This window comes from Triturus cristatus, chromosome 5_1 (assembly GCF_964204655.1).
Source record: "Triturus cristatus chromosome 5_1, aTriCri1.1, whole genome shotgun sequence".
Lineage (NCBI taxonomy): Eukaryota > Metazoa > Chordata > Amphibia > Caudata > Salamandridae > Triturus > Triturus cristatus.
The window spans coordinates 148628161-148654865 of record NC_140587.1 but is presented as its reverse complement, the minus strand read 5'-3'; the positions used below and the strand labels follow the sequence as shown (position 1 = coordinate 148654865).

The following is a 26705-nucleotide window of genomic DNA, read 5'->3' as shown; positions in this document are numbered from 1 at the left end:
ATCACTTTCGAGTTACTATAAGTCATAGTTATAACTCACATTTATATTTACTCACCACCTTCAAATTACTAGAAGTCATGCACCTACCTACACAGTATTGTCACTTCACTCACCACATTGAATGGACTATAACTCACCACTCTCACAGAGATTGTGCATGAAAGTAAAACCCTACATAGATAGTATGTGACGATAACGTTCAAGTCACCCTACAAATAGTGTGTGAAGATAATGATGCTGAAGTCCTCACAGAGATAGTGCGACCATAGACATGCTCATGAATCTGCATAACTTGTTATTATGGAGGTATTCCAGTCACCACCAACATAGTGCCAAGAGATTATCAAGGTTAAGACCATATAGAGGTAGTGTGTACAGATAATGAACACGATGCATTGATGTTTGGGTGGATGCCACGGTGGGACAGGGGGCTGCTAGGGGCCCCCAACAATACTTTCTGACAGCCTTTCAATGTTAGAAAGGCCGACATGGAAAGGTTGTCAGAAATGGACATCCTAATCCTGACAGTGGTGCCTGAGCAGGCAATGCCGCTATTTGGGGATTATCTGTCCGGCCAATGCCCCCAAGAGATCTCCGATCCTGTCGGAGGCGTCAGTCTTTCCCCCAGGATGCATCGGTCGTAATGCGGAGGTCGGACCACTGAGTCAGATTGTTGGACGGACTGCCACTGACAGGCTGTTGGTGGTAATCCGCCCTACATCGTAATGGGCCCCACAGTGTGTGGAGATTATCATGGTGAAATCCATACAGTGATAGCCATGATACTTTCCCAGGTGATAGTAGGCTCTACAAATGTGTATAAATAACACAATTTAGTGTGAAAAGATGATATTCAAGTCCTCACAGAGATAGTGTGTGATTATAGTGATGATCAAGTAACCACAGAGATATTGTGTAGTTATTAGGATGTTCACTACAGTTATTGGAGTGTTCACTACAGGAATAGTGGGTGGTTACTGGGATGTTCAAGTTATCACAGCAATAGTATGTGGTTATTGGGATGTTAAAGATCTCAGAGAGATAGTGTGTCAAGGTAAGCATGTTCAAGTTCTCACAAAATAGGGTATAGAGATAATGCTCAAGTCTTCACACAGATAGCTGTAAAATCTGCTGGTTCGTTTTTGTGCATACTATCAGTCGAAGCTCTCAAATACCAGTCTGCAAAAATAGACCCTCAGATTAAGCTATTAAATACCATGGCAGTCTTCATTTCGAGAATGATGCAAAGATTTCAAATTCAAACAAACTCTTATTCAAAGCTCAAAAAACAGCAGGAATTACATGACCGACCTTCTCCTGCACCTGCTCTCTGATTTTGGATAAACTGAAATCATTCCCTTTTGGTCCTAGACGATATTCTCTATGACATTAAGAAGGCTTTGCAGCCTGAAAGCCTGGCAAGCACTCTCAAATTAGATACTACCCATGTCTCTTAAACCTCAAAGGGTCTCCTACAGGCCGCACTTCCTCCAGCACATGAGGTCAAAAAGTTCATGCCCAGGGGCAGTCAAAGTTAGGCACACCAGGCATTATACACCCTCACAAGCTCCATAGCTCCGTCACAGAGCACCTTGTCAGCACCAGCAAACCACATCCTCATAGACAATCTCACCCCTGGATACAGTAGCGCAACCAAGGATGTGTACCATGGTATACTAACTGCCCCAGACATACCAGCAGAGGGCCCACGGAGGAAAAAAAATCAACGCAAGACACAAAAGCATAAGGCTAACTTTGCCACACAGAAAAATATCTACTCTTTTTTCAATAATTCAAATTGCAATCCAAACCTGTTCAACAAAAATACCTTAGTGAAACAGGCAAACAAAACAGCCGACCAAACAACAACCCAAGCTGGCAACCCCCTTCATCGCAAAGTCTTTGCTGGATGAAATTATTGAAGATGAAGTGCAAAAAGGATCCTCCAGGATAGGCACCACACTGGAACCACAAGCAGATGGACCCCTCCTAGGAGGCCAGTACCAAGAAAGTAATCTCCTGCCCTGCGACCAAAAATAAATGACCAGAATTGCCATGCCATGATTCAAGAAATGGAAAGCTATGCCCAGACACAGAAGAGGTCTGCAGCCAACAGAAATAATCCTCTCTAGGGATTTCAATATGAATATACTCGGGTCCCAGCAAGATGAAGAGTTATTAACAACCCTGAATGCGTTCTGATTAGTTCCAGAACAAAATCAAAACTCCGCATTCAAGCACGACAAAATGGGCAAGGTCCTCAAAAAGGAATTAGAGTATCTTAACTTATAAGCAATCAATGGCCGTTTTCACACCCTAAGCCCACCTTCTCTCACATATCACAACTATAAAACCCACTCTCTAAAATACTTCACTGTGTTCCCTGCTCCACTTATGTATTTTGTCTCTAGCTTTTCAATACAACCAATAGGTGAAAGTGACCATCTACCGCAAGAATTATGTCTTGCCTAAATCTCATAAACCATACATTAGAAGGTGTAACACAAGCTAGCCCTCATACAATAAACCACAACAGATTGAAATGGTCATCTTGCACAATCCACGATCTTTCTAAATTAGCAAAAGTTAGATTCTACTCCCTCCTGTTGGAGACCAGTGCTCCTCATCCTGCCTGGGAGCAATTTTTCAATCAATTTGTCACCAACCACTTAGCCTCATGAAGAAGCAATAGCAACCATCACAGAACGGTTAAGTTGAAAGCTAGTGGAAAAACAAAAGAACTCAAGCATTGTGTAAGTCGAGCCCTTAAAGCTTATCATAAAGCTTTAAAAGACAACCTTTTGAAAGACAAAGTCTGACTACAGAAAACATAGTTGGGACCAAAAAAGGGAGGCTAACAACAATCGAAGCATCAAACTGCTGCACAACCTTAATACCAACTAACACTAGACCATTTGAAAAATCGTGACCAACCTAAATGACCTGTCTAAAACATGAACAGTAGTCCACATCCAAGAAGCAAGCTGGTATGATTACCTCTCAAACACTTTGACTAACCTGGGAATGCACTGCATGTAGATAAGACTGTAATACACAAAGCAACAGTCTCACCAGAGTTGGGTTTCAAAACTCCATCAGAGCAACACAGTCCTCTAACCCCCTTCACTTTCGGGCAGCAACAATCGAGTGCCACATTTTGAGAAACCACGAGACTGAGCCCCAGGTCCAAATGGCATTCCAACAGCCATCTTTAAGGAGGCCAAATCGTTCTGGGCAAGCAATCTGGAGCCAGTATACGAGAGCATAATCACTCTAAGCTCCATCCCCTCCTCATGGAAAGGTTCTACCAGTTCTATGGTCAATAAAGGTGGCAATGTCTGCGATGCCTCCAACTAACGACGCATAGCTCTACTTTGCCGCTGGTCTCTTTGAGGAGTAGTCATCCTGGGATAAAGAAAGACGTTTGATTCCATTTACTCAAACTGGGTTTGCCAAACGACTGGGCACAACATAAAAAATGATAGCTCTAGCCTTGCTGTTCAACAAACACAGGAAAACCAACCAGTCTACCTGTGCTTTATAGACTATAAAGCAGCATTGGCTAGGGTGGATGGAGGCAAGCTTTGGAGCAAACTTGCCAGTTGGAAAATACCTTACCCACTGCTGCTAGCCTTGATTCTACTCCACACCGACACCTGGATCAGAATAAAGTTAAGCAACTGTGCCCATCTATCAAGAAAGATCTGGACCCACCATGGATTAAGACATGGGTGTGGACTAGCCCCCACACTCTTTTTAACTTTTTCGTGGTTGACCCCCGCCCCCCTCCCCCACTAGCCTCGCCCAGGTAAACTCACAAACCCCAAAGTTGTGCAACATCTTGCTGCCCTGCCTAGTGTATGCGGATAACTTAGTCTTCCTTAGCCACACAAAGGTTGGTCTTCAGAGGCCTATGAACCCCACAGCCTCATACTCTAGCACAAATACTGTGGAAATCAACCTAAAGAAGTCTGTTATTGTGATACGGGGAAACCATCATTGAGCCTCTGCCAATAATATCTGGAAAAAGATTACGTTGAGGTGGTATCAGAATACAAATATCCTGGCATGCTACTTGATAGACAAGACTCCTTTAAGCAATATCTGGAGCTCATGCACCTCAAAGCCAATACTCTCACCGCAGTTTTCAAACACCTAAAATTGGCAATTGCAACATCATCATCATTCACACATCTTCTGAAAATAATACAAACCAAATGAGTTTCAATCATAGCCTATGGCAGTGAAGCCCTAAGAGGTAGAGATGCCACTCTATTTGACAAAATCATCACAATCTCTTTCAAGTCTGTTTTTTCGATACTGCGTCACTCGTCTCCAGTCCAGTTGCGAGTAGAATTTGGTCTAACCAAACAATCCTTAGTGAGACAAGGAACATTCATCAAATTCTGCTACAAATTAAAGAATGCAAACAATGGAACCTTGAATCTCTGGCAAGAAATTTTCAGCAGAAACCACTCTTTAGCGAGATCCTATCTTTCTTGCTCACTAACCATTCTCAGGCTAATTGAAGTTTCAAGGACCAACTACTCCCTAGCCAAGGCCACTGTAAAGAAAATATTCAAGAGAAATTCGCTGCAGCCAAACAAAGAAGTGTTCGCATTACCTGGTTTACAATAGCATCCTATGATAAATTAGCAGCTCAACCGTATCTGGGAACATGCATCAAAGCATTGACCAAAACATATTTTCTGAAATACCATCTGGGCTGCCTACCATCACTTGTATACTTACCGACCTGAAAATGCACCACCAGAATAAAGGCGTGCCGACTTTGTGGAAAATCCCCTGAAACTATGGTTCACCAAATCTGTATATGCAAAGCAAATTTGGAGGATCAAAAACTATTTTCAGACCAGCTTTTCACCAGAGGGGTTACGCTGCTACAGGCAAGCCATCCAAGCTTGCTTTAACCCCGCAGATATTCAGCTAAATTGCAGACTTGACAAAATACTGACAAGGCTAGATCAGAAAATGAATCAACATATTGATCGGATTATGTCTGAATAAGTTTCAGGTATTTTGATTTTGTTTACTGCACTATTTTATATTTTCCCAGTCACACTATTCTGAATAAAACTCAAACATAGGTCAGTCGGTAGTAGGTGGGAGCACATGAATTCTGGACTTGCATTACGACACCATTTGCACAATATCCTGATCGCACTGCCACTTTATTGAAATTTCCATCATAGTCCAAACGTGAATTTGTTTACAGTCCATATTAGAAAGACTCACACTGAGGTTGCTCCGCTTCAATACAGTCAAGACAACAGCACACCATGCACTTTAAACAGATCAAAATGGTCAAAGGATGCAGTCTTTCCGCAGGCTACTTGTCCACCTGACCAGAAATTAGCCATGGGTCTTCAAGCGGTGAAATGATTGCACTGTATCGTATCCATAGAATGTTTTATATACTTATGCTACTTATACAAAGTATTGCACTTTCAAATTCCTTCATTTTGCACTGTTACACCTTGTTCTGCTCTCATATATTAAACGTTTCAGAATAATACTTAGGCATGGTTTTTAAGTTGTGAAATTATTGAACCAACCTGTAACAATTACAATAACTTGGAACCAAGTACCACATGGTAGCTTTTCGCTCGCTCAGGGTAGCGCAGCAGAGCAGTCCAAGACCTACTCAAGGAAGGTGGTGTAGACTAGTACTCTTCATTTGCTAGCATGTAATAACAGCACTCGTACAATTTATTTTTCAGTCAGTGCCTTTTCTTTAATAAGGAAAAGGACGTATATTACACACACTACAAAATACTACGCATTAAATTACAAACACATACATAAGCTGGATGGAAAGACTTTTGGTGACATCCTCATTTCATGTTACACCCCTAATGAGACCTGAACCCCATCACCACAATACCCCAAACTATACCAGATGCAATATCACAAGGGGATGTTCTTTTAAATAAGGCAGACCTACTGGCTTTGTCAGGGTGTCTCTACATTAATTAATTAAACCATGTCATGATTTCCCCATTACATTAAAAGTAACAAGGACAATAAAGACATTCAAATGTAGTCATCAGCATTGCAGCATTCATAAACAATATTCTCAACAAAGTATTTATAAACAAAACAACCACACTGATGTCAGAATCTTTCTTTTTTACTCCTCAGGCCACATAATGCAACTATAGGGACCATACACAGTTTATTTTGTCGGCCATCGGAGGAGTATGTCATCAATGGAGACAAAGAAGTCTCTGCCACTGGCATACTGAAGGTCCACCCGACTCTAAATGAGGCAGACGGACGTGCAGTTTGGCAGAGAGGGTCCTTTGTCTACATTGAGACAGAGTACCCTCTTCACCAAACTCTAAATCAGCCCCTAAGATTTGGAGAGACAGAGCACGGGCAGTAGGAGGGAAGCAGAGACAAAGATAAAGAGAGACAGAGACACAAACATAGCGAGAGGCCGAGAGGCAGCTAGAGATGGAGAGATGAAAAGAGATAGAGTGGTAAAAATAAATACAGATAACCATGAACAGAGACAGTCAGACTGAATGAATGGTAGATACAGTGAGTCCAGGGGGTGCCTACCTCGCTTTTTCTTTCCCTGGCATCCTGTCTTTTTTTTGTTTTAATCCCTCTGTCTCTGCCATTCCTTGTGTTTCTATCTTCTCCTCCTTTCTCTGTCTTTCTTTCTTTTTCTTTTTCCATTTCCATAACTATCTCCCATTACATCTCCCTGTGGTTATCATTCTGTATTTGCCTGTCTTTCTCAGGCTTTCCCTCACTGTTTCTCATCCTCCATGTTGCCCCTTTGCAAGTATTTTTCTATCTTTTTCTCGCACTATCTCTCCATGTCATTATCGCGGTCTGTCTTTTTCCATCTTTCTCTCAGCATCTCTTGCTGTATTTCTTGATCTTTCTGTTCATATCCATATCTCTTTATTTTTCTGGACTTTCCATGCCTTCATGTATCTGTCTTTGTTTTTACTCCCTGTCTCTGGCTATCTATCCTTGTCTTTCTGCCCCTCTTCCTAGCATTTTCAGTCTGTCTTTCCATGTTGGCCCAAGTCTTTCTCTGTCTCTTCTGCATCTCTCTCATCTCTCCTTTTATCTTTTTCTGTCTTCCCTGTCTTTTTATACTGGTCACTCTCACACTCCCCCTGACTTTTCTCTCTACCTCTTGCTGTCTCTCTCCCCACCCCACCCATCTTTCTCCTTCTCTGACTTTATATGTCTCTCCCTTTGTCTTCTTTCTCTACCTCCATGCCTGTTTCTTTCTTGTGCTCCCCGTCTCTCCCTTTCCTAGGCCGTTCTTATTATAATGGACAAATTACAAATATTTTTTGCAGCCTATTTTTAATGAAATGCTTCACCTGTGAACATCATTAATAGGCTTTGCCTTTTAAATAATGGCTGTTGTCAAGTGCAGTTCGTATCTGCAGGAGATTTTGTTGTTGTAATACTGCCTTCTGTCCTTGCATGGCCGCGGAATGTAGAGATGTAGACATGTCACTCTCTTACATTTCAAATATGCTTTCCTGCATTCATAAATGTTGTATGCAAATTATCCTCTTACCTCCTGTACCACACTATTTCTACTTCCTCGCATATTCCACATACTAAACCTCTAATTCCCCCTTTTCTCCTGCTTCCTCCTCAGCTCGTTCCATTTTCTCCGTCTTCCTTCATTTGATAGGCTCCCTATGTTTTACATCCTCATATTAAACTCTCCAAGCCTTCAATTCTCTTTTTTAAGACCCTTCCTTCTCCCCTTTGACCCTTAAACGTCCCAGTCTCGGGCCCTTCCCTGCACCTGTCCATTTGTAGTGCACATTACCTTCAGTGTGAGCACCTTATAGGCTACAAAATATATCGATGTTCAGCTTCTGAATGAATCTGAGAGACATTTGTCTCTTTTACTAAGTGCAAACAACCGGGGCAGCTGTAGACATGGACAGAAGGAATGCTTTGTGAATGTACATGTACGAGACGAACACAGGCACATTTAAATATACTATGCGCCTTAAACTTACAGATGTTGCTTTATTGCTTTTAATGTAAATCGCTCCGAGCAGGAGGTTACAATCCTTCAGCCTCTTTTTGGAGGCCTTAGCCCCATCCGTGCTGCAGTCAGGGTCTCAGATCAGTGACACCTGATTCTCCTGGCTTCTCAAAGGTGTTTCTATGCACAGGGCCCATCCCCCAGTCTACAGCCTAAACTGACTTCAGGAGATTCCGGCGCAATGGCCTCTTGACTTGCTAATTGCCCTTTTCTTATGCGCAGGTGTGTGTTTGCATGGGGGTCGCTGCCCATCCCGAAGTCAAGCCTTGAACTTCCTCTCAAGGCAGAGAATATTAGCATCTTCAATGGTGGACTAAGGGAAGGGCTTTGTGCACAGGGTGAATCGCAAAAAAACGGCTAACTTGCTTTAACTACCTTTCAAATGCAGTGTGAAGAAATATTCCCTCTTTAAACAGGAAAATCTAAGTTCCATAGTGATATGCGTTCACGTTTATATTAACAAGAACTATGATAAATGCAAGGGTTTATATACAGACCGTTCTGAAATTGGTAATTAGTTTAACAGGAGACTCACATTTTAAAAACATACTTTACATATCTCATCTCATTTTCAAGATACACGACTTCAGTGTGAAGGTTCCTCCTATTTAAAGGCTTGTGATAAATAAAAAATGTTTCTTAAAGGAAACAGGGGGCCCAGAGGCTCTAGGTGTGAACACAGGTTAAGCCCAACATTGAACACAGTTTCGAAACAGAAATGGGATGTGCAGAATAACGTAAGAGCAAAATTTATTGGAAGCACATTTATGTTTTCTATAGAGTACAATATATTTATTTTGAGCACACTTTTTTACTCTGGGAGGTAAAAGTAATATTTTGAACAGAATTTGATGAACTTTTCTTAAGCAAAGGTGCATTGTCTAGAAGCACTGTAACGTGTCCCATAGGCAAAATTGCACGTAAATATTACGAGTTTTCCTTAATTTTAAATGTCTGTTTTTTGTTTTCGTCATACTTTGTTAAACTCTTAACAATCTTTTCCTCCACTGCAATGTTTCTGCAGTGGCCCTGAGTGCAAGCTCTTTCCATTGGGGTCATTAATTCAGCCAGCACTCCTGCCTAATACTGCACAGGTGGATGACCTCCTTTCTGGACATGAAAAGTGTTACAGGAGACTCTTCGACATCAATTGTATTAGTAAAGCAAAATATAAATCAAATCCTGGCTGTTACATGAAAACCTGTTTACCCAGCTAATATATTATTTCAGAGCAAGTACAGAACAACGAATGTTTGCAACCAACATTCTATTTTACTTCCTCAACAAAATAAAGCTTGTTGACTGAAATGGGTTGCAAAAGTCGTGAAATATGGGTAAATGTATTTTCAGATTATGGTTAAGAACAGAGAGAAAAGAAAATAGGCCCTGAGATGCATATTCCTCTTTCACTGAGCTCCTTTTCACTGTACATCTGCCGTCTAGGCATAGGGAAAACCTTGTTTAATTGGAAACTGTAAAGCTATGCCTCTTTTTGCATGATCATCCCCCGAAGTTTTGGACTGATGCTGCTGGTTTTTCTACTCAGAGTGCAGTCATTCCTGCTAACCATACCTCAGCGCCAGTGTTCTAACATGGTATAAAATTAATGTTCAATTGGCCATCCCTAATTGGTATAACCTAACTTACTTATAGGTACGTGGTATATGGTACCATGGGGACCCAGGGCATGTAACTTAGAGAGCCCACCAGGACGGCAGCACTGATTGTGTCACTCTGAGTGTCACATGGTACACAATGGCTCCCAGCCTGTCACCGCAGCCTAGAAGGGCAGTTTTAAAACTGCTTGTTCGACTTTGCCATTTAAACCAATGGCAAAGGCCCCAGTTACCTTAATATATAAACATCCTCTTAAGGAAGGTCTACAGATCACTAAGTCAGGGAGCAGTATATTAATAAGTTGGCCATGTACTTTTAAATGTTCTAACAGTAAAACTTCCAAATTGTCTTTTTACTGTGGAAAGGATAGTAGCCCCATTGGTTACTACAGAGTTACAGGCTGACATCTCAGCCCTGATAACTTCTGAATGGGAATACTAAAATGGGAACTTCAAGGTACCAAATTGGCTGTGGCATTAAACCAGACTAAATGCTCAAGTCAGATTTAATGTCACTTTTAAGGAAAAACAACTTTTAGAAAGTTGCCACTCTATTGTCCAGTTTATTCGGTGGCCATTCCAGTTTCTGGCCACCAGAAGGACTTCTGCCTACACCACCCTACTCTATTCCACTCATGCCACTCTACTCTACGCCACTCTCCCCCACTCTATACCACTCGACTCTACTCCATTCTATGGCACTCCTCTCTATGCCACACCACTCTGACACATCACTCCACAATACACTACTCTACTCCAGGACACTCCATGATTCTCCACTTTACTCCACAACACTCGAAGACACTCCACTCTATGACACTCCAACACCCTACTCCACTTCACTCCTCCACACTCTACTCCATCCGAACTCCACTCTACGCCTTTCTCTTCACTCTGACACTCCACTCCACGACAGTCCACTCTACCACTCCACTTCACCACACTCTGACAGTCTTCAACACTCTTCTCTATGACACTCTAGGCCACTCTATGCCACCACGCTCTGCAACACTCGATGCCATTTCACCCTAGGCCACTCTACGACCATAAATTCTACCACATGCCAGTCTACCACACTCTATGCCACTACTTTCTACTAAACTGCACTCTACCACACTTGATGCCACTCTACGACACTATGCCACTCCATTCTACTACACTCCACGCCACTATACTCCAGTCTGACATTCCATGCTATACTACTCCACTATGACACTTTATTCTACAATATGCCACTGTACGTACGCCACTCCACTGTACGCCACTCCACTCTGACACACTACTCTAATGTACACCAATCCACTCTGACCCTTCACCCCACGCCAGTCTTGTCTACACCACTACCTTTTATCCATGCTGAACAGCAGCCACGCTGCTGTACAACATGACAAGAGCACATTTGCCAAGCCAATAGCTCTTGCATAGGCGAGACATATTGTCTTTACCAATGCTTGTTATGATTGTTCTTCTCCCACCCTTGGGAATGTCAACTAACTGTTTTAATATGGAAAGCTTAAGGAACAGTTTAAATTAAGCATTTTAAGTGTTTTAAAAGTACTTACATAATATGGTGATATTTAAATATATCTTCTACGAAGTTCACTGTTATTATAAGAGCATGCACTTTCTGTTAAAAATGAAGTTCTGCATGCTGTGGGTATAACATTTCTACAGTTCACTGCCTGCAATAATATAATGCTAGTCTCTCACTCATCTAGCCATCATCAAAAACAACATATTCCATTGTGCCTATTAATATGTAAACAAAGGCAATAAAATATAAAGACTCTGTATTGCTGCTACAAGCATTAAAATGTAACAATAGGCATTCTTTAAATGCAGATAAGGATCAAATGGCAATAGTGAAGTATTCTGGGAGTCTGAAACTGACTCAAATTGCTTTTAGCACTGTTTATAGACCCAAAAAGTCTAAAGTCAATAGCTTAATATCAAAATATTTGGATAAACACATGTTATGGAGCTTTTCCTTTGAAATGTCTGTCCTTTCTGCTGCTACTGGGCGTTTCTGGTTAGCAAAGTGTGTTTAAATGCAAAGTGTGTTTAAGACTGCAGTACCGCCTCCTGTCTACAGGGGCAGAGCTGAGCAGAAATATAAACACACTTGATGAAACACAGGTCTCCACAAGGTAATTTTTTCAAAAGTTGTAAAAATTAGCACAGATGTTCCTGAAGTCATTTTTTATCATTTGGTGGTCGTCCTATTTCCCGGCTTCCTATGTTCTCTAAAATCCTTGAGAGGCATGTTAACCTCCATCTTTCGTCACATATTGAATCCTCTGGATTTCTTCATCACTCTCAATCGGGTTTCCGCTCTCACTTTTCAACCGAGACCACGTTATTAGGAGTAATTGAGAACCTACGCCTGTTACTCGACCGAGGAGAAACGGCGGCGCTTATCCTTTTGGATTTAAGCGCCGCGTTTGATACCGTGTTGCACCCCATTCTATTGAAGGCACTTAGGTCAGCAGGGGTAGTTGGTTGAGCCTGGTCTTGGTTGGCTTCTTTTTTGCAACACCGTTCCTTTCAAATCTTTTCGTCCACTGCTTCCTCATCCATTCGCCCATCTGCATATGGAGTTCCCCAGGGGTCCTCACTCAGCCCTCTGTTATTTAACATCTACGTACGTCCTTTGGCTGATATTGTGGAGGTCTCTGGCTTAGTTCTTTACTCATATGCAGATGATACCCAGATCATTTTTTCACTCTCAGCTGAAGCGGAAAGCTCTCCCTCCTCGCTTCAGCATGGTCTGGGTAAGGGGGCTGAGTGGATGCAGACTAATCTGCTAAAACTGAATGGTGAAAAAACCGAGGTCTTAATCTTCGGTAAGAACTCTCACCTTTGGGGTCCCAGACATTGGCCTCCAATAATGGGCTCTCTTCCCCAGCCTGTGAAGCAGGTGCGGAACCTTGGTTTTATAATGGACGATTCACTCTCTATGCGGCAACAAGTGGTGAGTGTCGCAGCCACTTGTTTCACCACATTGAGATGGCTACGCAAGATTCTTTGGATGCACCCTGACTACACCAAGCGTACGGTTGTCCAGGCGTTAATAACATCACGCCTGGACTATGGAAATGTGCTGTACTTAGGGGGTTGCCAGGAGACTTTGCGGAAACTTCAGCTGGTTCAAAATTCTGCAGCTCGTCTCCTGTGTAAAATCCCCCGTAGGACTAGTTTCTCCCCTTTTCTTCATGATCTACACTGGCTTCGTATAGACAAGCGCATCAAACACAAGACGCTGTGCACAATGTTCAAGATTAAACATCAGACTGCTCCTGCATACTTGCAATCTCTTGTCCATCCTTATGTCCCTGTCCGCTCTCTTAGATCTGCATCACAGGGCAATTTTCATGTTCCTCGTTTTAGGCTGTCTAGAATGGGAGGTCGTTCTTTCTCATGTCTCGCTCCTAGACTGTGGAACTCACTTCCTCTGTCTTTGAAGCTGGAACCTCATTACTTGAACTTTCGTAAGAATTTGAAAACCTGGTTATTTTCCCGCAAATAAACTTCAGCCACAGTGATCCCTTTATTACCTGGTCATCGGCGGCGCCGGGAGACCCCATTGTGGGTAGCTGCGCGCCTAAGAAATAAATTAATAATAATAATTGCCTTGTGGGGATCTGAGTTCAAGTCCCCACAGCGTGAGTGTGTTATCACACCCAAGTCCCCACAAGGATAGTCTCTCTCTCTCTCTCTCTCTCACTCTCACTCTATACCCAACAAAAGTAAAGAGATGGTCTCTATTTTATCAAAATCGGTCCGTATTTTACCCAAACAAATCTAAACAAACGCAATACATGTATGAAATGGCATTATGCCGCTCACTGATTCAATTCGAGCTTTGTTTTCAGTGTTTGGTCCTTCTAGCGTCTGAAAAGGGAATATCCCACACATAATCCCATCACATTTTATTTGAGTTATACAGCGCAGGCTGGGTTATAGCGCTTTCTTACATGACTTTCAGCCATGCCAAATAGCAGCTGTGCTGCTATTCAACATGGCTAAAAGACATTGACAATGCCAATAGCTCTCGGATTGGTGAGACCTATTGGCTTTGCCAATGCTTGTTTTCTAATGAGGGTAAGATGCCAGGATCTCAGTGAGCAGAACTGGTTTACATGTGATGTGCTGGTAAGGATACATTTTAAAAAACACACTATCTTCCCAGTGCTTCTGGCTCGCTTGCAGTATCAACAGTGGACACCAGTCAGCAGCAGAATGCCACACGTGATGTTAAGAACCAAATAATTAGTACTGAGTCGCATCATTGCCGACATAAATGGCAAGTGTATAGCAGTGTATCTTTCTACAATGTGGCTTGCCCTTGTACTGTATGCATCTTTTTAGCGTCTGGAAACAGACAGCTGAAGCTGTCTGTAACCAGATGCTAAAAAGAGTAACAATGATTACAGGAACATTCAATCAATCAATCAATCAATTAGGGTTTGTAAAGGGCGGCTCCTCACCCGTGAGGGTCTCAAGGCGCTGGGGGGAGGGCCGCTGGACCGTCTGAGCGCGGGGGTTCAGTCGACGAGCCAGGTCTTGATCCTTCCTGAATTGGGTCAGCAACGGGGATTGTCTGAGGTGCAGACACAGGGTGTTCCAGGTCTTGGCGGCAAGGTAGGAGAAGAATCTTCCTCTGGTTCTAGTCTTGTGGATCCGAGGGACGGTGGCCAGGGCCAGCAGGGCAGAGCATAGGTGTCTGTGGTTACGTTGAATGAGAGGCGGTGGTTCAGGTATGCTGGTCCTGCTTCGTGTAGGGCTTTGTAGGTGTGTGAGAGGGGCTTGAAAGGGATTCTTTTGTTGACTGGAAGCCAGTGGATTTCTCAAAGATGTTTGGTGATATGGCTGCTGTGGGGGGTGTCGAGGACCAGCCGGCATTTTTAACATTCTGTCGTTTCCGGAGGAGTTTCTGGGTGATGCTGGCATAGTGTGTTGCCGTAGTCGAGTCTGCTGCCGATGAGGGTGACCGTTTTTCTGGATTCGATGGCGATCTATCTGAATGTCTTTTGAAGCAGGCATAGCAGGTCGAAGCCAGATGAGGAAAAGTTGTTTATCTGATGGTTCATTGTGAGAGAGGAGTCTAGTATGATGCCGAGGTTTGGTACGGTGTCCGTGGGGGTGGGTGGGGTTGCCAATACAGAGGGCCACCAGGAGTCGTCCCATGCTGAGGGGGTGGGTCCCAGGATGAGGACTTCAGTCTTGTCCGAGCTGAGTTTGAAGCAACTGTTTTTCATCCAGGTGGCAACTGCCTTAATCCCGCTGTGGAAGTTGCTTCTGGCAGTTGTGGGTTCATTGGTTATAGAGAGGATCAGTTTGGTACTCTCAACCTAGGGGACGATGTTGAGTCCGTAGTTCCTGATGGCCGCAAGAGGGGCCATGTAGATGTCCTAGAGAGTGGGGCTCAGGGAGGAGCCCTGGGGTACTCTGCAGCTGCTCTCCGTGGGTTCAGAGAGGGACGGAGGTAGTCTGGACTCTCTGTATTTCGACCGGTAGGAAGGAGTGGATCCAATCCAGGGCCTTGTCTGGGATACCGGCTTCATGGAGTCTTGTGATGAGGGTGCATTGGGAGATGGTGTCGAAGGCGCCCGAGAGGTCTAGAAGGATGAGAGCTGCAGTTTTGCCCTGGTCGAGGAGGGAGTAGATTCGTCAGTGGCGGCGAGAAGTGCGGTCTCGGTGCTGTGGTTGCTTCTGAAACTGGTTTGGGAGATGTCCAGGACGTGGTTTGCTTCGATGAACTCAGTTGGGCGTTGATGGCCTTCTCAATGACTTTGGCTGGGAAGGAGGTCAGGGAGATGCGTCTGAAGTTCTTGAGGTCTGTTGGGTCGGTGGATGGTTTCTTTAGCAGAGGATTGATCGTGGCTTGTTTCCAGTCGTTGGGGAAGTCCCCGGTCTCGGTGTAGCAGTTGATGGTGCAGCGTAGTTCGGGGGCAATGGCGGTGGCTCCTCTGTGGGAGATGTGGTGTGGACATGGGTCCAAGGAGCTCCGGAGTGGATGCTCTTCATGGTCTTGAGTATTGTCTATGGTGAGCGGGGTCCAGTTGAGCAGGATCTGTTTGGGTGCGGCGTGGTTGGGTGTGGTGGTGTCGGGCTTTGTGGAAGGGTCTTGGGTGTCGAAGCTGTCGTAGATCTGCCTGATCTTGTGGTGGAAGAACGTGCTGAGTTTGTCGCAGAGGTCTTGGGAGGGTGGGACGTCCGTGGTCTAACTGTTGGGCCTGGCAAACTCCTTGATGATGGTGAAGAGTTCTTTACTGTTGTGTGCATTGGTGTTTATTCTGTCCTAGAGGGCCGTTTGCTTAGTGGTTTTGAGGAGGAGGTGGTGGGCGGTGATTGCAGCTTTGAAGGTTTTGTGGGTTTTCGGGGTTTCGTTGTTCCTCCATTTCTTCTCTAGTAGTCTGCAGGTGCTTCTGGACTCGTGGAGGGTGGAAGTGAACCAGCTAGCTTTCTTGGAGTGTTGCTTGAGGGGAGACAGGGTGTCGGAGCAGTTGGAGATCCATCGGTGGAGATTGCGTGCTGCGGTATTGGCGTTGATGTTTGTCGGCTATGTGTAGTGCTGAGGGAGGCGGTGAGCTGTTCTTCGGTGACCTTGGTCCACCTGCGGCCTGGGGGTGGGGCGTTGATTTATGGTGGGTTTGGTGAAGGCGAAGTGCATGCAGTGGTGGTCAGTCCAAAGGAGTTCGGTGGTGTGGCTGTAGGTGACTTTTCCGCTGGCTGAGAGGACGGAGCAGAGCGTGTGTCCTGCTGCGTGGGTTGGAGAGGTGACTATCTGCTTGAGTCGTACGTTGGCGAGGTTCTCAAGAAGGGATGCTGTGTTCTGGTCGTTGTGGTTGTCCAGGAGAAAGTTGAGGGCGCTGAGTAGGATGCAATCTGTGGATGAGAGAGCCTGGGGGCGATGAAGTCGATGCTGGCTTTAGTGAAGGGCGGGCGGAGTACTGGTGGTCTGTAGACAAGGGTGCTGTGAAGGATGGTGTTTGGGTTGGTCTGGATCTGGAAGTGGAGGTGTTCCATTGTTTTCGTTGGGTCGTCCGTTGTAGGAAGCTGGGTTTCTGTTGCACTTTTTGCCAGATTTCTGATGCACTTTGACTTGATGTGCCCTGGGTCCTCGCCAATCAGGTTCCCAGGGCCTGTGTTCTTTCCCAAAAACTGTACCTTTGTACCCCCAATTGACACCTCTCAGGCCACATGTAAGTCCCTTGTAAAAGGTACCATGGGTACCAATGGCACTGTGACCAGAGAAGGTCTCGAAGGGCTGCAGCAATATTGTGCCACCCTCAAATGTCCTGTACCTTAACACACACACTGCCATTGTAGGCTGCGAGTTTTGGTGCAGAGAAAAGTGAAGAGGCGACATGGCACACATTCCTGTGTGCCATGCCTGTAACCCACTGCCTATGGTGTAGGTAAAACACCCATTTAGCTTGGTGCACTATACCACTGGTGAGAGTACAGTTGCATGAGCACTGTATCCCTACAGAGTCTAAGTCCATTCATAGACATTGTAAGTGCAGTAAAGCCATAAAGAGTATATGGTCTGGGAGTTTGTCATAACAAACTCCACAGCACCATAATGACGTTATTGTTTTTTGGGAAGTTTGGTAGCAAACTTCTCAGAAAAATAAATCCACAATGATGCCAGTGTGGGATTTATTTTATAATGCCCTCAGAGGGCATCTTAGAGATGCCCCCTGAAAAACCACCAGTTTCTGGACCCCTGGGGTGGGAGCCTAAGCTCCCTGAGCCCAGAAACAAAGCCTTTCCTTTAGAGGAGGTGTTCACACCTCCCTCAGGTCAGGAAGAGCCATCTGTGGCAGGGGAGCGTCAAAGGCCTTGCCCCCTTTCTAACCTGACCCCCAACCTCTCCTGCTATCAGGAGCTGGTCCCCTTCCTGTCTCCCCTCCTTTTCGGTGGGAAGAAAGGTGGCACAACTTAGAGCAACCCAGAAGGTGTGCCCACCTCTGCCAACACCATCCCTCAGGTGGAGGAGGTGAGGCCCACTCTTCAGTGCCCGCGATCTTGCTGATGGCAGGCACTCTCCAATCAGGATTAGGGAATTGTGCCCACTCCCCCACGTGGGGTGAGCACACCAAGGGTGTAGTCAACCTAAGGTCAGTAGCCCATTGGCTACTAACCTCGAGACCACTAAAATGCCCCATAAATACAGTATTTAGGTGGCATCCCTTAACCAAGTAGGCAGCTTCCCACAACCTACGAAGAAGGAGGACGAAAGAAGACGCCCAGCAGAGGAGACTGCAGAGAAGAACTGACTTGGCCCCAGCCCTTCCAGCCGGTCTGCCGTTTTCAGAGATCCTGTGCCAAAAGTCATCTTGTCCTGCTGCCAGCGACTTCCAGAACCCTTAGGAGAACTGACTACCTTTAACAAATACCAGAGCTCATGTGAACATCAGCTCTGTTCAAAAGAATCACCAAAGAAAGACTCCGAGCCTGCTGAGGACAAAGAAACCCAACACCTGGAACCACCAATGCACTCTACACCTACGGCTTGAGTCAGAGTGGCCCACCGGTCCTAGAGAGGCACTCCAGAGTCCGAGTCCACCGTGGGTTGACCACTCCAGGACTGTCCGACGTCACCTGCAGCGTCTGCACGGAGACCCCCTCTCAGCCATGAGTGGCCTGGTAAGGTGAAATCAGACCTCAAAAGATACCCCAGCATCCGGCCGCCCTGCTCCCTCGAAAAGAGGAACTGAGGTGCACCTACGTCCCGAGCCCTCCAACTTACCTGCCCAGCTTGATGGTTCCTCCTGGGAGACCACCTAGACTGAGCCTGCAGCTAAAAACCAAAACTGGCAATTCCCATTGAAACAAACAGGGCACCTGATGCCAAAACAGCACCCAGCACCCTGCACCCGGCCGCCCCTGTGCCTCTGAGGGTGTTCATTGTGTGCTAATCGATCCCCCTTTGCCCTGAGCCTAACACCAGGAGCTTTGCTACCACATCCAAGTGGCCTGCCTGTGAGTAGCCACCAACCAGAGGCCCACTATCCCCCATTGGATAACATTAAGCCTCTGCACTTTGCACCCGGCCGCCCTAGTGCCACTAAGGGTGTTTCAAGAGTGTGTTCTCGACCCTGAGGGAACCCTGGTTCTAACCCCAGAATACCAACTCCAAAATCTAAGTACTTACTGATAACACTGTTTTCTCCCATAGGACTTAATTGACTGCCTTTCTGTGAAAATTCTTTCAAGTGTGGAGTTGGTTTGTATGAAAAACCGAAGAAACTGCTCATGTGTAAAAACTGAATTACTTACCTTTTGTCTAGGGAATGTCCCAGTGTGAGATCTAGGTATATCACACTGATTATCAAAAGTAACTTAAAACCTATTCCAAGAAGTAACGTACATAGTAATGTACAAAGTAACTGAAAAGTAATTTTGACTGTTGACTTACCTGTAAATCGACCAACTGCATTCTAACCTGCTTTCAACTGTAATTCACTGCATAGAATCTTGCAAAGTATTATTATACCTACCTGTACCAGGCCTGGCTTGGTTCTATAAATAAAATATAACTAACTAATATTTTTATGCAAACAAATTGGTCCGAGTTCAGTCTTCAAGTATGTGACATTTCTTGCCTGAGTGTGTACAATAAATGCTTTACACTACCCTCTGATAAAGCGTTACCGCTCGCCCAGACTACCACAAATAGAGAGTAAGGTATTCTCTACTTTTACCTCTGCCTACCTTTGGGGTTCCACTGGACTCTGTGCACACTATACCTTGCTTTGGTATAGTAAACACAGAGCCAGCTTCCTACATCCGTTAATATTGTTTGTTCTTTTTCTGAGATATGTGAAGTTGTTGGTATTAATGAGCACAAACCTAGCTGAGGAGCAACGTTGTTCCATACATCTAGTGATGGTAGACTATTTGATAGCATCTTGTGTAATAGAGGTGCACATAATTTAGGCCTTTCCTTAAGGTACTTTAGGAACCTGTATTTATTTACTGTTCAGCTTGTGAAAGTCAGTGAGGAGGTCAGATGCACGTAGAAGGAAGCATGGTAACCTGGGCCGGGGAAGGCTAAGCTTGACCCAGTGGGGGCCCGGGGGAAACGCCGGTCAGAGGCGGGAAGCCCTGCCCGACGATATGCAAAGCCCGCTTGAGGGGGGGGCAACCAGGATTGGTCGCCCCAGGGCAAGCTTGAACCCCCCAATAAAGGGGCGAGCTGATAAATCGAGGGGGGGGGGATAAATAGGGGGCAACAGGCCTGTTTAAGCACAACCCCCCCCCCCGCCCTCGCAGTAGAGAGAAGGAATCCCATCCACCCACACCAGAAGAAGCGGGCGTTGCAGCTGCGAGGGTAGAGGTGAGGTGGAAGGAACACAAGAAAGGTAGAAAAGAGAGAATTACTAAAAGGTAGATGGAACACTCACACAGTGTACTTGGGATGCCTCACAGCAGGGGCACTGAGGAAGCCAAGGGCGGCTTACCGCCATAGAAAGAGTAGATGTGATGCTCCCGCAGGACCCTTGGCATGCCTCATGGCAGGGGTACGAAAGGGTCCAGGGCAAGTGGGACGGCACTTGCAGCCCAGGCAGGTCCTGACGGACACCCTCCAAATCTGTAGCAAGTTGAAGCCTTGACCAGTGAATCAGAGGCCCAGACAGGTGGCCCTTCCCTTCCCTGGAAAGTGAGATGGCTGGGTCCACACGGCAACAAAAATTATTGCAAAGACAATGAAATATGTTAGCATGGATATTAAGAGAGGAGTGGATAACCAGGATTTTGCAAATGTATAAATTGTTATGTTCAATAAACTGCTACCTTTTATGGCACCAAAGCACATTGTCAGTGGTGTGATTTGAGGGTCATTATGAACACAGTTTTGAAGCAAGGGAGGGGGGACGACTCGCCACCTGGAAGGGGTTTTGTTAGTGACAGAGCATAAAAAGAAAGTGCTGCCTTTGCCTTGTGTGGGCCTCCTGAAGATTCTACCCTCCAATACAGTACATTGCTCAAAACTACAAATCCAACAACAGTGATAAAAGATTTGCAGCTTTTGTGTTAGGCATGTAATTATAGATTATTCCAGATCCAGAAACGTTATGTATAAATATGGAAACTCATTTACCTTTTGATGATAGTATGCCTCATGACATCTGCTCTTTGTTAATATTATTCATTTTTAGGATTTATTCAGGAGGCAGGGACTACATTCTGACTTTAATGCAGAAGGTAGCAGAGCTAATGAGTTTTCCCTTTACGTTTATAGAGCCTCTTGATTCCATCATTTTCAATTTCTTAGTTTGAAAACCATGTTGATCGCTATTCTAGTCTTCTTGCTTAATCCACTTGACATGCCTACTTCCCCTATGTCAAACAAAAGATGGGCAGCATTTAGTGGAAACCTAGTCTCCGTAGTGCGGTTCCCCCATTGAATAAACCTTGTGGCATGCAGGTATGGCTAAGTGAATAAAAGAAAAGATTACCACAAACCACATCCTACAGTTATAGGTGTGTTAGTAAAATTGTCTTGGGTGTAGTCAGCCAAGGCTGCTTCTCCCAGAATGTATTAGGTTGTTAAACAATAGTTTGGGCCTTAGCGATAAGATGGAAAACCATTAAAACTATACAGAAGCCAGAAAATCTGTAAACCAAACATGCTTAAAGGCTGAACTTTGAAAGCTGCAGGGCTGAAGGTTATGGCAAATAGGAGAAGTCAGAGTTGGAAATAGTGGTGGACGTAGCTGAATTTCCTTTAAGTGGCCCAATGAAAATTAGGTTCATGGTGTATAACCGAGTTTCCTTTTCTTTTTTGTTTTCAGTATGAAGGTTGGTGTTGAAGATGCAACCTCTTCTGTGAATATTACCGTCCAGGTCCACGCATACACTACAGTATCAATGTTAAAGCAGCAGGTAAGCATTTAGTATAGTCGTTTTGATTTAACAATCTGATCACTATCACTGAGGTGCTTAGTGGATAAATGGAAGCAACATTGGACCTCATCAACAAAGAATGTAACTCCATTTCTTTGTTGTAGAAAGCTCTTAAAACTGCTGTTCAGCAAGCCTACCTTAAATGCAGTAGAAGAACAAAAATAAAATCCATTGAGAATATCTGCAAGATGGGTACTAATAAATACTCGCTGTCAAACAATTTCTTTTTAACGACTTAAGTTGACACTTTGAACTTTATCTACCTTAAAAAAATTAAATATTGGGTTGTTAGCAACATGACCAACTAAAGGGCAAGAAAAGGTCCAGATTTCATAATAAAGGCCAAGAATTATTGTAAAGCTAGGAGACCAGTGATAAGGCAAAGCAGACCTGGAGTAACAGTCTGGACAAACCTTTATCTAACGATTGTCACAACTGGTATCAGATGAGTCTTATCCACAACTGAAATGACTACACCAACACATTTTACATACTTTTCCTTCTTCGGACACATGGACGACCTATGAAGGACTGTAGGTTAAAAGGTGTAGAGAAAGGAGCCTCAAGATTCTGGAGCAATGGCAGGGGCAAGCATTGCTGTGGAACGTTAGTACTATACAGCAGGAATGATAGAAAGCCGAATTATGCCTGAAACAATGTAGTAAGAATTTCAGTAGAGTCTCAATATTCCTTCCCCAACAAGATATTGGAGAAACCATCAATGTTGCCGTAGAAGTGATATGGGTCGTAGCAGGGTTATATTTACATGAAAACAAAATGTGAACAGTACAGAGACTTCACGCGAGGACAGCATAAAGTCTCATTGGTGGAATGGTGTCAACTATTGCATTATGAAGGAACACACAAGAAAACACCAAATTAATAAATCCGTTATGCTATAGGCATTCTAAATAGATGCACCAAGTAGGAAGATCCATCGAAGATACTGGAGTGTGTAGTTGAAGCCAGTTCAGTTGAAATTCTGGACTATCAAGCTGCAATGGAACAAAGAAAAAATTCCGGAAAACCGCCCCAAATTAACACCCAGAAATCCAGTTAAGTGTGGACTAGTAAGGCGCATGGGTACTTGACAGTTGTGCAGGGCAGGAAAGTTGGTGATATATTAAAGAGCCAACTTTGAGAAAGAAAAACTGTTGAGAAGCACTGTTCACTTGCAGTGTCCCATATGTAAATTGAGGGCATCCAGAATAGTCATCATGCATGCAGTACTGCAGTGTCCCCCTGCCCAATATGGCTCATTCTGAGTAAACCATATTGATACTGTAGAAATCCGTTTTATAGGATTGCGCCCTCCATGTGTGTTCCTCCAGTGAAGAGTGGGAACCACCTGGAATTAGTCTGCAAAAGAAATGGTGATAAAACAGAACTCAAACAAAGCTGCTGGCAGGGCACACGACTCCTAATGTCCTTAACCCTTTTGTGGCAAGCTTGCAGCAGCTGTCAGTAATGTCGCTGTCCCCCTAATGGTACATTCCAAAGCTCTACTGCCTCTAAACTTTACTGCTCTGGACAAGTCACTGAATGTGCCACCTTGCGAAAAACGTTCAGACAGACTTAAAAGTAGCATGGAAATTGGCAGTTGGAAGAGCAAGTGTATGAGATGAGGAGCTCTAGTTGGCAGTGGTATACACCCTGTCCAAGTAGTAGCCCTTTCTTCTCGTCAGTGTAAGGGGATTACACCCAAGATAACCCCTACTCAACCCCTTGGTAGCTAGGCACGAGCAGTTAGGCTTATCTCAGAGGCAATGTGTAAAGTATTTGTACATAACACACAGCAACACAGTGAAGACACTACAAAATGGACACCACACAAGTTTATAAAAATAGCCAATATTTATCTAAACAAAGCAAGACCAAAATGACAAAAATCCAACATACACAAGCATAGATATGAATTTTTAAAGAATATTTCAAAAATACAGATCCTTGAAGTCGAAAGCACCAACCGGTGCAATCGCTGCATCTGAAAGAGACACGTTAGTGATAGATTCCTTACCTTGGAATATCCCCAGGCATCAGGCTGGATCTGGGAAGTTTTCGTCAGCAGTACCCCTGCACGTTGGTAGGAGTCTGCATGCAGCTCCGCGTACATCGCTGGTGTCGTAGTCGCCGAGATGACGTCGTCGGAGCTACTTAGAAGTGCCCACGCGCGCTGACGTCAGTTCTTTTTCTTTTTCTGCGCCAGCAAGCGCAGATCCGAGAGAGAGCGGTACTCCTAGTCAATAAATTTGACTTGTTTATTAGACGTGTCTCTTGTATCTGTCGAGAATTCAACTTTTGGTGCAGTAGGGATGGCCGGGTTTAAGTCCTGTTGGGACTGCCGTCGGACCATGTCAGTGACGAACCCGCTCAACGTGTGTCTCTCCTGCTTGGGGCATGCCATCTCCCCCGAGACGTGCCCCGATTGCCGGGCCATGGCGCGGTAGGCTTGCGGGAGTGTTCCCGGAAGTTGTTAGAGGCCCGGCACTCGGTTCCGTGCCGCTCGAGGTCCCGCTCCCGTAGGGAGGTCAAGGGATCGCTGGCACAGCCGACACAATCGTTCATTGGAATCGAGGACAGGTAAGTCCAAGCGCCATAAAAGGTCAAAGGAGCGGCGTCGCTCTTCGTCTACCCCTCACCGGTTGCGGGACCTGGTGGAGGGGGCAGGCGGTCACTCCCCCGCGGCTCCTTCGGGGCCTCCGTTGTTGCCTGCGGCTTACCTGCATTTTTGGGGACTGTACGTGCCTCCGGAAGAAGTATAGGTACTTCTGTCAGCAACATGGCAATTTCTTTGTGCCATCGGGTCCCTCCAGAGCGCCGTTGGGCCCCGCGGACCCCTTCGGTGGTTCTGCCCCCGTGCCGCTGCCTTTGGCCCCAGTTACGCCGGCAAGATACCCTGTGGCACCGTTGGCTCCAGTCTCGTCGCCGCGCCGCCGTTGGCTCCGACCTCGGCACTGACGTTGGCTCCGACCTCAGGGCGCTGCCGTCGGCTCCGACCTCGGCGCTGCCATCGGCTCCGACCTCGGCGCTGCCATCGGCTCCGGCCTCGGCGCTGCTGTCGGCACCGGCCTCGGCGCCGCTGCTGGCTCCGTCCTCGGCGCAGCCATTGGCTCCAGCTGCGACACTGCCGTTGGCCTGGGCGCGGCAGTTGGCTCCGGCCTCGGCGCCGCCTTCGAATCCAGTATCGACTCCGGCCTCGGCGCTGCCTTCGGATCCAGCATTGGCTCCGGCCTCGGCGCAGCCTGCGGTGCCGGCATCGGCCTCGGCGACACCGTTGCTTCACAGCCTTGGCGCCGGCCTCAGCGCCGGCAACGGTTTCATTGCCTCCAGGGCCGGTTTATATCGAGCCTGCGTTTTCCTGCCTCCAATCCCTATTCCTGATCAAAGGGGGGTACTAGGAGGGGTCTGAGGACCTCCTCGCCGCTCGCTGTGTGGAAGATCTAAACTAGATTGACAATATGGAGAATCCCAGCAAGCTAGAATTCTCTCTACGTCCTGATACACTGTCCCCCTCCTACGTAGCTACAGAGGTGGTGGGTACATTATGTGATATGCCATAGGGGAGGCTCCTAACCTCAAATTCCCTACAGTGCCTATTGGGGCAGTCTCCTCTCTGCAGTGCTTCAGCAGCGGCCTCCTCTACAGAACCGCTGCTACCCTTCAATAACGCACTTTAAACGTAACACAGGGGCGCCTGTGCATACAAGGCATCCCCAGTTTCATCGCACAGCACCTACCACCAGAGTGTCTAGTGGTCCAGGGCTCTGCTTCTCCAAGGGCCTTTTGGCCCTCTATTCCAACTCTGTGTGGGACACGGTGGCGCAGGTGCTGCCACAGTGTCTAGCGGAGGCTTGGTAGGTGTTCTCCCAAGCGATTGCCAGGGGCAAAGATGCAGCGGGATTCCCCGCATCCTCCATAGGCAGAGCAATTTGTATAACAGCAGGGTGGGTCCCAGGGCTAGCGGGCAGATCAGTCCACTGCCACCCCTACCACCGCTGCCTCAAGACCTTCCTAGTCTGCTATTTCAGTCCACTGTTTCAGACCCACCACATGCCAGTGGGCGGCAGGATTCACCATCACCTCCCCCACTGGTGCCCCAGCACTTTGGACTGGTGGGTTCTGCAAATAGTCCGAAGGGGCTACTCCTCCCCTTCGAGACTACTCCTCCTGCTATGCCACATCAGTACCACCGCTATCGGGGGATCACTTGACGCTTTGCAAAGATGAAGTTGCGGTACCCTTGGCCTGGGGGCCATCGAGCCTACTTCCACGTCCTGCCGGCCCACCGGCGTTACCTGCGGTTCACAGTTGGCCACTAGCATTTTCAGTGCACCGGGATACCCTTTGGGCCTTTCCAGCGCCCTTCGGTTGTTCACTAAAGTGATGGCGGTTGTCGCAGCTCGTCTGCACAGTTCAGGGGTTTGTCTTCCCCCTATCTCGACGACTGATTGGTGAAGGCGGGCTCGCCCCAGGCAGTTGTCTCCCACCTCCAGACTACGGCCGACCTCCTGCATTTGCTGGGGTGCTCCGTCAACGTGCCGCAGTCGCATCTGGTCCCTCTCAGAAGCTCCTCTTCATCGGAGTGGTTCTGGACACGGTGCAATTTCGGGTTTATCCTCCTGAACATCGAGTCCGGGACATTAGGGCAAGATTCTGATCTTTCAGCCCTTGTCCTGGGTTTCGGTCAGGAAGACACTGAGGCTGCAGGGCCTCATGGCCTCCTGCATCCTGCTGATCAATCATGCCAGATGGGATATGTGGGCTCTGCAGTGGGACCTGAAGTTCCAGTGGGCGCAGCATCAGGGACACCTGTCCGACCACGTCCAGATCTCGGAGGGCACTGCACAATACTTGCAGTGGTGGTTCACCAACCAGTGTTGGGTCAGCGGCAGATCCCTCTCCCTTCCTCAACCGGAGCACACAGTGGTGACGGACGAGTACCTCCTGGGATGGGGCGGCCACATGGGAGAGGCAGAGATCAGAGGTCTCTGGTCTGAGGCGGAGTCCAAACTCCATATCAATCTTTTGGAGCTCAGGGCGAACCTACTTGCACTGAAAGCACTCCTTCCCTCTGTCAAGGGGAGAGTAGTGCAGGTGTTCGCAGACAATAC

At 46.2% G+C, this 26705-nt stretch overlaps 1 protein-coding gene across 2 annotated transcripts in view; it reads left to right on the top strand.

Annotated features, from left to right (window-relative positions):
* Positions 1–26705, top strand: part of LOC146830440 (ranBP-type and C3HC4-type zinc finger-containing protein 1-like) — a 540476-nt gene that overhangs the window by 157871 nt on the left and 355900 nt on the right. For both annotated transcript variants that reach the window (XM_085604678.1, XM_085604679.1), the window contains exon 5: positions 21483–21573. In XM_085604678.1, coding sequence (XP_085460804.1) covers positions 21483–21573 — 91 coding nt within the window. The remainder of the gene's footprint in view (positions 1–21482; positions 21574–26705) is intronic.